The 16,670-nt window shown below is 36.1% G+C and overlaps 1 protein-coding gene across 26 annotated transcripts in view; it reads right to left on the reverse strand.

Moving 5' to 3' along the window:
• NETO1 (neuropilin and tolloid like 1) overlaps positions 1-16,670 on the reverse strand; it is a 104,306-nt gene that overhangs the window by 19,265 nt on the left and 68,371 nt on the right. For 16 of the 26 annotated variants that reach the window (XR_011441615.1, XR_011441614.1, XR_011441617.1 and 13 more), the window contains one exon: positions 10,151-10,379. Coding sequence is in view for 20 of the 26 variants with exons in the window: in XM_070275853.1 (XP_070131954.1) it covers positions 10,151-10,379 (229 nt within the window). In the remaining 6 variants the exon portion in view is untranslated. Of the gene's footprint in view, positions 1-10,150; positions 10,380-11,314; positions 11,366-16,670 lie in introns of all 26 variants that reach the window. The other 10 variants (XR_011441612.1, XR_011441613.1, XM_070275848.1 and 7 more) reach the window with 1 other exon arrangement.

Raw genomic sequence — 16,670 nt, forward strand, 5'->3', positions numbered from 1 at the left:
GATCCCTGGCAGACCCACACTTTAAAGACACTGTTGATCTAAAAAGTTCAATGAAAATCCCACAAAATTTTCTAAGTAATTCAACAAACACACATAAAAGTCAAAATTATTTAAGACAATTGTTTTAGTCTAAAAATTTACCTGAGGAAACTAATTTTATATCTTAATTATTCCACTAAACTATATGTCTATATGCATAAATTTTTTCAATGTTTTGAGTTAAACGACCAAGTCAGTAATCAATGTCCATCACCTTCAATTTTAAGATATTTCTGACTGTTGTTTTCTTTATGGTGCAATTGGACTCAATCAAATGCTTAAAAAGAAAGAAGGAGGAGTGAGTCCCTGGCAGATTATACAATTTTGTATCACTGTCCTTTGCTCAAAAACTGTCATTATATTTGAAAGTGAGAAACAACTGACTAAAAAGTTTCTGTATGTTGCTTTCCCATTAATAGACACAACAGTAGCCATCACTTGCTCTGTTCCAGACACATGCATTTAAAACTTACAGCTGCCATGTAGTGTCTCCTCCATTTTCTGGGAAAGGAATTGAGGCTTAACGTCAAGGTGTTACAGGTAAGAAAGTGGCAGAATTAATTGACCAGCACCAAATGGGTACTCTTACATATTTTCTCACCCTATTTCAATTTTTTTTAACAACAAAACAATTTTTTCAAGTGACTTATTTGTGGTTTCATTTCTGAAAATGTTTAACACGAATTTTAAAATTCTAAACACAGATATACTTGCCAAAAATTATATATTTATGTTTCTTTGTTACATTCCCTTTCTGTGTTTTTTCTATCGTAATAAAAATATTTTATTTTTAAGTAATTTCTTTATATAGAAGCATATTTATTCAATAGCAAGGTCTATGTTATAATTGGTAACATTTCTCCCTCTAGCACATACGATTTTCTTTTCTTGGCAAAATTCACAGTGAATACAATGTCTTTTGATCTTAGCATTTACCCCAAAATTGTAAATGTGTTTGGCCTTGCTTTTTCCAGAGGGAAAACTAAATTTATTGCGAGTTTATTATTATCAATATTTTTTAGTGTATATTCTCAGCATTAGTGAACTCTGAGCACTTTTATATTAATCATCAAATTACAATCTATTTTTTCCCCTTAGGATCCATCAAGTTTACTTTATTAAGGTGACAGATATGACAATTTTACTTGTGTATTACAAAATAAGGAGTTTGCACTCTCCAGGACAGAAGGCATACTGTATACACAAGAGGCAGATGGCAGGCCAAAGCATGTCCAGACAAGACCAGATTACAAAACTTAAGAGTGAAATAACAATCAATCAGTGTGTTCTTCTCGCAGAAGAGCAAAGATCCTACTAATATAAACAAATGATAGAGAACAAAAACTCTGCAAGAGAATTGGGCTCCTTAAAATACAGCATTTCAGTGGACAATTTACTAATGCAAATGAGAAAGTTTGTGATGGCAGTGTGGGACACGGTGCCAGATAGAAATGAACATCTTCTGAAGTGAGAAACACACTTGAATTTAATTTGAACGAGTGTAGTAGCACCTTACGAGGAGCAGCCATCTTACTCATCCTTGTGCTGTTAGAGCCTGGCTGCTTACATGTTTACTGAAGGACCAGAAGCATGAACGGAGGACTACAAATAAGTCTCAGAATGAAAACTTATTGATGACTAGGTTAATAAAACATTAGTAGATACTCAACGTTTAGGGTCAAGCTGAGGTTTGGAGCGACTATTTTTCCTATGTTGCCTACAATTATTTCTTGCCACATCTCCTAAACTACCAAATTTAGGAATAGTAATTAAAATATTAATAAATAATACTATATTAATTAATATATTTTAGTGATATCTTAAGTAATCCATTGCACTAAAAATCACAAATCATCACCACAGAAATATGTTTTAGCTTTCTATCACTGAATAACAAATGACTACAAACTGACTGGCTAGACAACACCCATTTAATATTTCACAGTTATGTAGATCGGAAGTCTGGGTCAAGTGGGTTCTCTCCTTAGGGTCTCACAAGGCTAAAATCAAGGAGGCAGCTGGATTGAGTTCTCATCTAGAGAATGGAGGCCTTTTCTGAGCTCATTCAGGTTGTTAGAAGAATTCAGAACCTTGAGGTTTCAGGACTGAGGTTCCTCCTTTCTTGCTGGCTGTCAGCTGGGGAACATTCTCAGCTCCTAAAGGCCACCCACCATTCTCTGCCACATGGCCCTCCTGATAGCACGGCAGTGTGTTCCTTTAAGGCCAGCAGGAGTATCTGCCACAGCTTAGAATATCTGACTTCTTCCACCCCTGACCTTTAGACCTTCTTTGAAAGGGCATAAAGATTATTATCAATATTTGTTGATAATAACTACAATTCTATCTACTGCATCTTATGTCTGCATATTATGCTTACATGCTATAATCATACAGTATACCACTTTCACATGACTACAAGTATTAGAATAAAGTAAAATTATAATGAGGTTCTTCTGTTCTGGAACATACTAATCTGGGGACTAATGATACAAATAGGAATATATTTTCAAATCATCATATTTTTACATTTGTATCTGAATAAGTTACAGAAAAGGGAAAGAATGAATATACATGAGAGGCACAGAAATTCTTATTACAAATGTCACCGGACTTTTAGGTTTCATATGTATGTTAGAAGCATTTTGTAAAGTCTGAATTAAATGCCAACATTTGCGGGGCCGGCTCCGTGGCCCAGTGGTTAAGTTCTTGCGCTCCGCTGCGGCAGCCCAGGGTTCGGATCCTGGGCGCAGACATGGCACCGCTCGTCAGGCCACGTTGAGGCAGCGCCCCACATCCCACAACTAGAAGGACATGCAACTAAGACATACAACCGTGTACAGGGGGCATTTGGGGAGATAAAGCAGAAAAAAAAAAAAAAACATTGGCAACAGTTGTTAGCCCAGGTACCAATCTTTAAAAAAAAAAAAATGCCAACATTTGCAACAACAAAATATATTCTATAATACTGATAATAGGAAGAATATAAGATCACTGAATAGAAGTATTTCCCTTCAACTGAGACTTGAGGAATGCGTCCTCCCACTATTGCTCCCATAAATATCATACTTCTGCCTCCTACCCTTGCTAACTCTTCCCCTCAGCTTTGTCTGAGCTCTGCCAGAGATCGCTGCCCTGATTAATGATATCATACTGTCTGTCGTTGGCTGCTGCTAAAAAATGTTTGCTTCAGACGAATAATATCCAGACTGCATCTTATAGAGAAATTTTGAAACCTAGGGACAAGGGAGAAAAATCACTATTACCACCAAAGGGGCACTGTCTTATTTAATTAGGTTATAGTCTTTTTAATTTCCTAAATGGCACTGTGCACTTGGATTATTCAAAACGCTCAGTTCACTCTTAAACAATTTATCCAATGGAGATGAACTCACATATATGGGTACCCCAAGAAAGACTTCACAAATTAAGTATTAATTTTGGCTTATATACTCTAAGAAAGATGACATTTAACATCCAAATATATTTTTAGACTAATGGCAAAACTTGTTAACCACTGTAACTAATTTGCTTTCTTGGAGCAAAAATCAACAAATATTAGGGAAAATCAGGTTAAAAACATACTTGCAGATAAAGAAGAATAAATCCAACTTGAGAAAGATAAGTGATACATTGAATAATTCCTACACTGATTATAGAAAGTGTGCTGTATTTTATTTTAGTTACTCAATCTGAGTGACTATAATATAGTTTTACTTATTTGCATCACTTTTTATAAAGTCGTTGATCTTGCTCTAAAGAATTACCCAAATTTTAAAAGATTTTGATTATTTTTAAATTGATTATATTTAGTTTAAATTTGACTATATTTACTATAATTTCAATTTTGAGTATACTTATTATATATGAAAATCCACAATCAATTATGATAGAACTGAACATGGAAGTATTGAATATACAGAATGAAGACATTAGTGAAACGTGCTGTTCACATTGAGTCTTCTGCCAAATTCCTGCCAAATCTTTTTTTGGGTTACAGGAATTTGCAGTACCTAGATGGATGAATAACGTGAGTAATATCTAGTTTTGACTTCTGAAGTCATACCTTCAGCTGCTCTTCTGCTCTCATTCAGAGCTTTTGCACAATAAAGTCTTGATCACTTAATATCTGATTAATGAGCAGCAGACATGCAAATAAACGGAGACGAAAAGTAAATTGTCCACTTTAAGGTTGTGGGGAAATTGTCTACAATAATTTGCTAAAATGAGATAATTTATTTAGTTTCATATTAATTTGTAACCAAAGCCTATTTATAATATAGACATACACACACAGTAACATTTAAGTTCAAAGAGGAATTGAGTTGGAGGATTCTGAGGAAGGGAGAATTCTGAGATGAATCAAGATTCCTGCCTCTTGGTGTGGAAGTCTCTTAAAACCCTCTCCCCTGGAGATAAGCAGAACCTGTGACTAGCTTGGGATATCATTCAGTGATTAAATTACGTTATATGGCACAAGTTATTTTGCAGATGTAAATAAGGCCTTTAATCAATTGACTTTGAGTTAACTATAAGAGAGATTATCTTGGGTGGACCTGACCTAATCAGATGAGCTCTCTAAAATAAAGTGAAGTATGAGTCAGAGAGACTGCAGGCCGGGAGGAAGAAAGCAAACAGATGGGTTGTGAACTGCCTGCCTGTTAGAAAGGTGGACTCCTTGAGCTGAGAGCATCCCTGGCCGACAGCTAACTAGAAAGTGGGACCTCAGTCCTCCAACTGAAAGGAACGGAATTCCGCCAACAGCCTGAATAAGCTAGGAAGAGAACCCTGAGTACCAGATGGAAACCAGAGGCCCAATTAACACCTTGATTGCACCTGGTTAGATCCTAGCAGAGGATTCACTGCTTGGGCTTCTGAAATTGTGTGATAATAAATGCGTGTTGTTTTAGGATACTAAATTTGTGGTGATTTGTTACACAGCAATAGAAAACGACCACAGATTTTGGTACTGAAAGTGAGGTGCTGCTGTAACACCCAAAATGTGGAAGGACCTTTGGCATCAGGCAGTGGGCACAGGTTTGTTGAATTTTGAGAAGCATGGTAGGAAAAGCCTAAATTTCTCCAAACTGATGGTTAGTAGAAATCTGGACTCGGAGGGCTGCTGGTGAGGGCTCAGCTAGAAGTGAGGAACATGTTATGAGAAACTGGAGGAAGGGAGATCTTTGTTTTACAGTGGCAGAAAGCTTACCAAAATTGTGTCCTGCCAAGATATGGCAAGCTGACTTGTAAGGGACAAGCATTGGCTTTATAGCTAACTAAATTACTGAGAAAGCGTTGAAGGTGTAGCCTGGTTTCTCTGGCTGCTTAAAGTAACACATGGGAGGGAAGAAATAGTTAAAGGAAGAACTATTTAACAAAAAGGAATTAGAACCAGATGATTTTGAAAGTTCCCAGACTCTCCGGGTGGCAAAGATGTTAAAAATCAGAAATGAGTGCTGAAAGGGTGGCAGAGAGGAAAGGCTGAATGTGTGACTGTACAACCTTTGGTAAACCATCAGAAGCATCAAAGGATCATAATGTCGGTAACTAGAAGGCCCTTTCAAGAGGTTAAAGAAAGTTGTGACTTACAGACCCTCTGAGTCAAACGAGAGGTCCTTTAGGAAGGTTAAGGGCAATGATGTTCAGCCATCTCAGGAGGAGCCAAAAAGAGAGAAAGGATTATCCTAAAGAGATTTATGGTTGTGGCATTTGTCTAAGAGAGCAAAAACCAGTGAATTTCAAGCCAGGGCCACAAGGTTCTTGAGAAAATCATTTCAGCAGAAAAATGGTCAGCTTGGACTGAAAGGAACAGAGAGTATCGAATGAAGAGAAGTTGTTGGAACCCCAAAACTCTAATGGCATGAAGCAAACTGATAAAACTACTGATAAAACTACTCAGCTGCAAGCATATGCTGTCTTCCATGAGAAAGGAAAGATGACTCAGAGAGCAGAACCAAGAGCCTAGAGGGCAAAGTCTGTAGCTACAGAGGATTATTCCTAGAACTGGAAATATAATCAAGAAAAATCCAACACTTGCCCTGCTGGATTTCAAAACTGTTATGGACCAGGACTCCTGTTTACTCTCCATTGTCCTGTTTTTGTTTTTGTTTTTGCTTTTTTTGATGAGGAAGATTGGCCTTGAGCTAACATCTGTTGCCAATCTTCCTCTTTTTTTTTTTTTCTCCCCAAAGCCCCAGTCTATAGTTGCGTATCCTAGTTGTAAGTAATTCTGGTTCTTCTATGTGGGATGCTGCTACAGCATGGCTTGATTAACGGTGTGTAGGTCTGCACCCAAGATCCAAACTGACAAACCCTGGGCTGCGAAAGCAGAGCAGGTGAACTTAACCACTCAGCCATAGGGCCAGCTCCCCATTCTCCCGTTTTTGAACCAGAATCTCTGTAACTGTTATCCTATGCCTGTCCCACCATTGTGTGTTGAGAGTGTTGGGGCAGGCAACTTGTCTCTTTGATTTGATGGATCCACACACAGAAAGGAATTGTACCCAAGGGGCCAAAGTTCAGAGTCTTTCAAGGACTCACCTAGGAGCTTCATCTGCACCACATTCAGAAGGTTAGAATTTGGACTTTGAGTCAATGCTGTAATGGGATGCTCTTGGGAGCTTTGGGAAACGATGAAAGTGTTTTGCATCTGCAGGGGAAGTGAAGCATTGGGGGTCACCAGGTAGACTATGATAGGCAGAATTTTGTGATGACCCCAATATTTTCACCCCCTGGTATACAAGCCTTGTATATATTTTTCCCCTTGAGTGCAGGAAGAATCTGTGAATATCACAGAATATCACTCCATGATCATGTTACATTATATGACAAAAGGGATTTTGCATAAGCAGTTAAGGTCCTTAATCAATTAACCAAAGGGAAATTATTCTGGTTAGTCTTATTATCAACAAATATTTTGTAAAGTATGTAAAACAATGCTGACATATATGAGCTATATGAGTGATGCATAAGGTCTACCTATTGTTATCATCATCATCATCATCATCGTCATCATCACCTTTAGAAAATGCGAGCTCTGTCCCTAACTCAAAAGTGGCAAAGTTATCCACAAGAGACTTTATGAGGCTGGAAGTCAGGCCTTACATTCTTGCCTCAGTGCTGTCAACAAATCATTAAGCACAGGGTTGAGGGTGTGCAGGAGAAGCCAGTTAACTTCCCTGGATCTTTTGCTTTTCTGTTTGAATTCTGTTTGAAGCCCAAAATGTTTGGGATTGAAATAAATGGCCTCTAAGCTCTCCTCTAACCCCTAAAAATATCTGATGGTCCCAACCTTAGATTTTTACTCATATTAGAATATTGTCGAATATGCTCTAAGCATTTCTCAACAATGCAGTGGAGATACTATCTTATAAATGTAGGAACCAAGAAAAATATCAAGGTGGTTTCTTATTACTTGAGTAAGACAAAGCTGGTCATTGCTTTCACATCTGTAATCTTTACTCTATATGTGTGTGGGTGTGTATGCAGTAAAGATTAGAACCACCCATTTCTGAGTAGTAGCATTGATTGAAGTCTATTTCTTGTTTTGAAATTTTCGTCTCATATCTGAATATCTTGATTTCAATACAAAAAAATTGGTCTACACCCACATACTTCATCACAGGATGACTTTGATCTTAGGCATATAATGGTAGAATTCTGCACAGTTGTAGCCAATGCAGAAAAAAGCCATCATAACAAAACTGCATAGGAACCGTGACACAGAGGATAAATCTGTTTCAATCATAAATGTAAATTTGTAAATTTATGAGATAATCACAGAGAATGCCATTGTAATACTCATCATTCAAATGAGAATGATAATCCATCCACTGTGTAGGAGCATAAAGGGTAGGGTGCTTTCTTCCTACGGAGGAAGAATGCCCTATTTCTTCTTCTGGATTAGTCATTAACAAGTCCACCCATGTGAACGACTTCTGGAGATCAATTAATTAGTTACATGGCAACTTTATCTTTCGGCTCAAATAGAAATATTTCTAATGATATGTGCACAGTACGCTATACGACATTTCTTGTATAAATAGAATTTTAAAGACTCATAGCACTCCATCAATCTTAGAGTTGAAAAGGATCTTAGAGGTTAGCCAGTCCTTTCCCCTACCCAACATAGACATTTTCCCTATGCCATTCATGCTAGATGATAGTCCATTTTTGAACCGAATCACCCCTCTATCCAGAGTCAATATCCTTGATGGGAACCTATTCACTTTTGGAATATCACAGCTCCCATGAGCTAGACAATTTTTCCTAAATTGCACTTAAATGTTTCCCTACAATTAATTTAACAAACATTGCCCTTTTTTCATGATTCTAGAAGCTTCTGCATCCTGGTCAACCTCTTCCAATTGATTGCTCTCCTCCTCATTAATAATACCCAGAAAAGAACAGACTATGCAATATGCATTTGACTAGTGCAGCTTCCCATGAGATTACCTTCTTTGAGCTGTTTATTGCACTTTCCTTAATATAAGCTAATATCGCATAAGAAATTTTTTGTCACTTGTACAGAAAGTATTGGCTCATATTGAGTTTGAATGAAATAAAAGTTTAAGAAGTCCTAGGAGTCAGGGTTCCTCTATACTATTGCTGTTTACTTGATATTTGAAACATAAGAATATGTATTATAATTTAGCCCTACTATATTTTATGGTGTAGCTTGGATAAAAATTGCAGATTTTTGTGATATTTTTAAAAACGTGATTATATCACCTAACATACTAGATTGTTGTTAGTGCTGTCAAGTTAATTCCGACTCCTAGTGACCCCACGTTAGCCCATATTAGCTAGCCCTTCCATTTTTGTGTCATTTAAATTAGATAGAAGTTCTCAATATATTATTATCCAAGGCTGATAAGAATATTTAATAAAGTACACTCCAACCCCTCACCAAAGGCACGATCTGTTGGAAACAGTAGAGCAATCAGCAGTGAAAACACCAAATGTGCTATCCTACAGGCTGAATCTCTTCATATTCTAGTCAAGAAAATGACAAGAATTTTGGGGGGACAAATACCTTGCTGAAATAAAGACACACTTCCTCTAACACTTTGATCGACTACTGGAATAGAGACATAGATAGCAACATGCTGTTTAAATCCGCAATAATGCTGGGAGAATATTTAACACAGTCTATGATGGTATCAAGATTGAGAAAGACTGAGTGACGTTCAGTACTTCTGTGCCCTAGAATTCTCCAACTGCATAATTAGAAAGGAATTTAAAGACAAAACTTTCTATTCACTATATATGTAAAAGAATTGTCTAATACATTTAACATTTATAAATTGAAAAAATATTGGCTACTATGCCTATCATTGAGAAATCCTTGAAATTCTAAAATATTTTGTCTTTTCTATTTAACAAATGTATAGTTTCAAATTACAAGGTGCTGATTCCTTAAAGATGCATTTCTCAGGATTATTTTTCATTTGTATAAATTTATTAGACATGAATTATTCAAGGTTTCTAAAGAACACTCCAAATATATATCCATTAATATGACTCATTATTTGTTAGAACACAATTTTTGAAAAAGTGCTGTGCTTTGCACATAATCCTGAGTATAACCCATTGTGCCATTTTAAATATTTTCTGAAGCTTTTTCTATTTACTCTCTTCCCAAGCAATTCTCTCTCTTTGCCGACTTTAATTGGAACTCTGCAGCCACAGACCTACTTCAAATCAATGGGACTGCAAGAGAAGCCTACTAAAGAGAACCCACCAAATATTTTTAGGCAGGTTTTTAAGATTCAAACTAAAACTTCATCACAAGCTGCTGCATCGGTTCCATATGCTTTGTAAGAGTGAAACCAAAGACAAACAGAAGTCATCCTGTCCCAGTTGAAGGATGTGATCTGTCTTTAGCAAGGCTATGATGCATGTGCTGAAATCAGGAATCAAAATGTAACATGGAACTCCCTCCTGTCCATGGATCAGAATGAAGGACAGAAGCTCTCAGTGATTTTAACCACTTATTAAGGCACACCTTGCTGTGCTCAAACGACATAAAGAAAACACCAGGAGCAACAGCTTATGAAGACTTATATCCTATGGCACATTTGAAGGACAAATAGTCAAGTGCAGAGAATCTTACGTTCTTGAAAGGATGTGAAGAGCATCTGAAATCGGCTGTTTCGACTGCCCTCATCTGCCCACAGGCGGATGACCCCGAGCCCCGTGCGGAGCATGACATCGTTCGCCACCGTGCTACAGAACTTAGCTCTCAGATCCTCCACAGAGCTGCTTCCGTCATACACGGCCACAAAGTTCCTTTTGCATTCATTGGAATTCTGCATCTCATAGTCCAAGAATCGCAGGTAGATCTGCAAAACAGCAACACAGATATTATAATTTCCCTGCATCAAAATAGGAAAGAGTTCAGTAAGTACCAGAATGTCCTTTCTCTTTCTCACTGTCACAAGACTGTCTTGATTGCAATCAGTCTTATTATTTTTCCCCTGTGGTTAGTAAGAAGTAAAGATGTAAGACTAAAATCAAATTGTGCTTAATATTTTTTCCAATGTTATTATTCTTTCTTTATTTCAATATACCATTTCCCATAGTGGAGCATTTTTACTCAAATGATCCTTATTCCTTCTCATAACTTAGTTTTCCTTAGTTTGTTTAAGTGAAATAATGTAATGTGAAATCAGAGACTATCTTTTGATACTATTTGTATTAATACAAATTATTTATTTCCATGCATTTTGGAAATAAATTAGTAAATAACTACACTGCTTCATTTTTGAGGCAGAGTACATAAAAAAACAAACAAAACAAAGCTAATCCATCATCATTCTCACTATAACATAGTCAAGACATTTAGCTAAGTCCACATAACTGACATTAAATTGACATTTAATGAATAAAAAGTACTGTGCAACTTACTTTATAGATTATTTTTAATTACTCCCAACAACACTATATGCTTCTATTGTCATATTGAGATGAAGAAATTCAGACTATGATGGTATAAGTTGGAAATGAGAAACGAGGCCCATCTGACTCCCTAGTCCATAATCCTCCCACACTATGATACTGCTTCTGACATACTGTTTCATGATCAGCAGATGTTATTTGACTTTGTTCCAGTGTGCATTAAAAAGTCACAAGCAATTAATTCAAACAAATAGTATTTCAAGCAAATAATAAAATGTCAATTGTGGTAAATTATATGCAATAATTCACAAAACAGGGTATTCATAATATAAATCTGAACTATGGCATAAAAACATAACACAGTATGTTGCAGACTTACAAGGAAACAAAAATAAAATGTGAAGTCCCAAGTCAGGAAATCTTCATTTAACTTTGAGAAAGAACAAAAACAGAGAAATGTCGGGAAATGGACAAAACTGAGAAACAATATTAAGTGCTTGAGTTTCATTATGCTTCATGGGTGAGAAGGTTTTCATTGTAGGCAATCTGCAACATTTCAGTTGGAAGTGTGGACAGCAATAACAAAATGGAATAGCATATGTCAAGGCTTCTAAAATGGAGCTGGGAGGCCAGTAAGCAAGTGGGCTTATGCGTGTCTCCACCCAGAGGGAAGGTAACTTTTGAACTGTGCTTCAGTGCTGTCACCTTGACCTTCTGTCAAGAAATATGCTTACTCCCATAGATAAGAACCTTTTCTCTTAGAGATGGCCGGAGCGACCAATCATGTAGAGCCAAGAAGTAACAATTGTTGCCTGCACCAATCGCAGATCTTGTAGAACAATCTACTTGATTTCTCTGTTTTTGCCTTTATAAAGGCTCATCTCCTTTGTCTTCCTCAGAGCACATTTTGGGTTTCTACACGAATCCGTGTTTCCCAAACTGCAATTCTAATTGCCCAAATAAATATCCACTGTTTAAATTGTAGTGGATTTTCCTTGGTCGACAGAAGCTGTCCTAAAATTTCCAGATACTTTGATGCTGACTTTAAATTCACGGCCATTACTATAGCCTTATACAACAACACACTAGGAAAGCCTGCATTTTATTTATTCCCAAGTTATTACTTTAGTTTACTATATTTTTTCATAGAAAAAATATTTTATTTTATATCATACAATTTTTAAAATTTAAAATATTTAAAATTTATATATTATTGTATATTTATTCTATCAAACGTTCAAATGTTACTCACATAGTCCATCTGTGATCTACCCTTCCCAAGCAATATTACATTCCTGAACAGTATCCAGAAAATTCCAAAAATAACCACTTTACAAGGCATATCTGAAAATATTAAATCTTTCATGTTTTTACTAAGTAGTTTGATTTTCCAGTTTTCACATGGATTTGTAAACAGAGATTGGGTCTTTCAGATGACCTTTACCAGGAATCTGGAGCAAAGGAGCCCAAATGACCTGCTTAAGGATAGTAAGCCAATGAATGTGGGAGACTTAAATTGGATTAAAACCTGTTAAGTCTTGTTTTAAGGCTCTTTTCACTACACCCCATCGCCCCATCCTGACTAAAAGTAAACAAATTGAAAACACTATAAAAATATAAATATGTGTAAAAATCTATGTACTCATAAGGTAATAAACTTGTTAAATGCAACAAAAATGAAATAAAGTACATTCTTCATCAAATAAAGAAGTATACTCTCAAATACTATCAATAAGTCTAACCTACTTTATTAGCCCTCAAAACAATATGCAATTTCAATTGTAAATATATAAAGTTATCAAAAGGAGAAAACGCTGACTAGGGGAAGTGAGACGCTTCCTTTTGAGTGTCATGTAAAGTAACCCCTCCCTCCGATGTTCTTACAACCAAGACCAAACACTTATAAAAACCAAATGCTATACCCACAGGAAGAAAAACAATTCCTTAAAGTAATCATTTGACTAATTCAAGAAAGAAAGATATTTGAAGGCCTCATGTTTTCAGGTTGAAATGTTTCAGTGGCCTAATGTGTCTGAAGAATTATTTCAAGTTTCTTTCTTACGCTGCATGTGGCAAACAACTGAAAGTACTTATCTGTTATTTGGTTCCTATTGGCAATAACGTAAGTCTTTGTGCTAAGGCATTATTTCACTCAAATCTCTCAACAAGAGACACTTCTAATAACCACTTTAAGATGAAAACACTGAGGTTTGGGAAAACCAAATAACTTTCCCAAAGTGACATAGGTCGTGAAGTAACGGATTGGTATTGAACTCAGATCTGCCTGACACGTTGCTCCTTATTATCACGCTATGCAGCCTCACATAAAGTTAAAAAATATTCTCTGACTCATAGTCCAGAAAGAAAGTTAAAATCTTAAGAAAACAAACTAAAACAAAATAAATAAGCAAGCCAAGCAAAACCATTTCCATTTTCCTAAGGCAGCTAGGAAACATGTTGAGTATCAAGATATAAATGAGATTCATAGAAAATGTGTGTCCCTCTGAAATAAATGATTGCCTTAAATTTTCTTAAAAAAATAGGATTATTTTATAGAGGAATATTGCCATAGTTAGAAGGGCCATTTGCTTATTTGGCCCATGTTTTTTCATTTGACAGTTCTAGAGAGTGTCCATATTTTCCATGTGAGGTGAGGGATTTACGTTCTTCCATGAAGCACAATGACCGAAGTCTAAGGACCTCCTGTATTTAAAGGCCATTCTTATTAGAAAGAATACCATTTATAGAGGAAGTGAACAATTACAGTCACTAGATTTTATATATTCACTTCTGAAGCATTCAATTATTTTTTTAACTTCATTTTTTTTAATCCTTCAAGAAAAGAAATAAAATATTCCAGTGGGTCTTAGCTTTCCTGAGTGCAGAGCTGCTACTGCAAAACTTACGTCATTAGCCAGAAAAGTGGTCTCCCACACCAGCTCTAGTACACATCATATATCCATGATCATAGCAAAGCCCTCCCAGTACCATGATGTAAATGATACTGTCTCGTCAGTTAAAGCTTCTGCCATAATATCACCAAGGGGAAGAGTGCCATATGACAGGGTTTTTATTTAAGGTAGAAAACTGCAGAAAACTCTTTAGTTTCTCTGCTGAAGAAAAGGGAAAATGAAAAACAGAATAATATATAACTCCAGTAAAATAGTCAGATTGCAATCTCTTCTCAGTGAATCACTTTGATGCATTCTTCTTTCTAATCAATCACAAAGAGTTTGAGCCGACACAATGATTTACTGAGCAGGACATAGGAAGCTTCAGAACACATAAGCAATTTCTAGTAATATCTGTCTTCCAAATCACACTAAAATGGAGAGCAGAATCCCTTTTGTATACTTAGAGCAAGTAAATCTAGCTAAGTAATATATTTACAAACATTTAATACCAACCATTCAACCTGGTTCCTCCCCTTATGTCACAATGATACGCAGATAACAGATATTTTGGGGGGCAATTATTTAGGACTTGCCAGAACAGTTTTCTCCATGATAAATAAAAATTACACCTACCACAACCTGAGAAAAACTGCCCATGGTTTCAATACTACTTTACACTTTTATAAATAAAGCCACATTCTAAAATGTGTGTAGTCCGGTACTTCCGTGGTTGCTGTTTTATTTGTGACCAGACATGCCAGGCCCTATAATTTTAGCTAGGCTATCCCATGAATTTGGAGGGTTGCAGCATCCTTTTTATTTGGAGGAGAAAACCAGAATATTATATTCTTTCCTGAGATGTTTATAAAACACACACTCTATGACAAATCTGAAATAACAATATAAAATGATTTTCTCTTACACATAAAGTATCAAAGTATTTAAAGTCCATCTGAGTAACCCTTCCACATCTGGAGGCTGGTAAGAAACTGAGATTTTACTAAAAACACAAAAGTTGAACCATAACATTTTTATTGGTAGTTACCTGGCCAGTTAAAATTTTCCTTTTGTTTACCCAATTTTATTCTCATTTTTGGAGATAATGAGGGCAGACTCGATCTTTAGAATCCTAAAATTCATGTTGTAATCAATTATAGTTTCTACGTTTCATCTATTCACTGGTTTTCTCCTTGCTCCATAACCAAGTCCCACAAATTTAGCAGCTTTAAACACCCATTTATTATCTGCAAGTTCTGAAGGTCAAAAGTACTTGTGGACTGGCTAACAGTGTTGTCTGCTAAAGGTGTATGAGGCTGAAAACCCAGCTCCTTCAGTTCTGGGACTAAGATCCCTGTTTTCTTGATGACCATTCACCAGGGATCACTTTTATCTCCTGGGAAACCTTCTTAGTTCCTCTGACTCTCTCACTTCACTTTTGCCCACAGCCAGAGAAAACTCCGCTTTTAAAGGGCTACTGTGATTAGATTAGGCTCATCTGGATAAACTCCCTTTTGATTCACTAAAAGTTGACTGATTGGTAACCTTAATTGCATCAGCCAAACCCTCTTTGGCCAGGTCACTTCGCATATTCAGGTGTGTGATGTTTTATCATAGTCACAGTCCCAGGGATTGGGCTGGAAATCTTGGGTGTCATCTCAAGATTCTGCCTACAACAATTAACTTCATCATATACCTTTAGCAAAACCTCATTGCAAAATATTGACATTATACTTGTCAAGTTTTCATGTTTATTTTATTCTAATTTTATTCAAAACATTTTTGAATTAACAACATATTAACTAATTTGAAATTTTAAATGGTAGGTAATTATTAAAAGGTAGAGTTTTATTCTCCCAAGAGCTTAATCATTAAATTAATTATCTTCACTTGTACTTTTATAAGCCTTTTGACTTATCTCTTTTCCTCTCTTAACAAATTTGACAATATCTCCAAATAGTGTGGTTCTAACATCACACTGGACAGGAAGTCAGGAGATGATCTTGCCTCAGCTCTGTTAGTAACCAGCCAAATATTTGGACAAGTCACTTATCATAGAGTCATTGAGTTTTTGTCTTAAAAGGAGTTTAATATTATCTATGCCAAAAAAATTACTTGATTTTTAAAATTATTATACAAAATCTCTGCCAAACTTTACTTGGATTCCTCCTGTGGAATCTCATTTGATCTTTGGGCTCATTATTAAAACAAAAACAAAAACCTTCTCTATATTGAACCAAAATGGTATTTCTCTAGAGAGGTTCAAGCATTCAAATAAATTGCAGTACTTAAAACCATGCAGATTAAGCCTTATTCTCTTATTCCTCTGTCATATGACAGGGCTTCACATGTTTGAGGATTGGTACCTGGTCCATTTTTCTATGTACTTAGCAGTTTATTTTTTCCATGAGTTTTAACTGAATGGCAGACATTTTGCTTGGCACTGAGAATCCAGAGAGAAATAAAGCCCAGCCTGCATGGATTGACATGCAGAGGGTCACCAGGATTTCATCACCCAACTGTCTTTTCTGGTAGTTCTTTTCTGGGCCATATAATCCAGAACTGGACCATAATACTCTTCTACCATCCTTGCTCAAGAATCTGTATAAATACTGAATAGAGGCATATTTCACAGGCATATTTCTACATCCCATTGTTAACACATACAGAAACTCATTATCCTGACTCAGCTTATTCATCTGTTAAATGAACTAGTCAGTAACAAGTTTTTAATGTTCTTTCTGGCTTTGCTGTTCCAAACTCTAAGAAATCTGGATTAATCGCTTTCTAATTAAAGGCAATTATCTATATCACTATTCTCAAACAAAAGAGAGACCAAATACT

Source organism: Equus caballus, chromosome 8 (genome assembly GCF_041296265.1).
Source record: "Equus caballus isolate H_3958 breed thoroughbred chromosome 8, TB-T2T, whole genome shotgun sequence".
NCBI classification, from domain to species: Eukaryota; Metazoa; Chordata; class Mammalia; order Perissodactyla; family Equidae; genus Equus; species Equus caballus.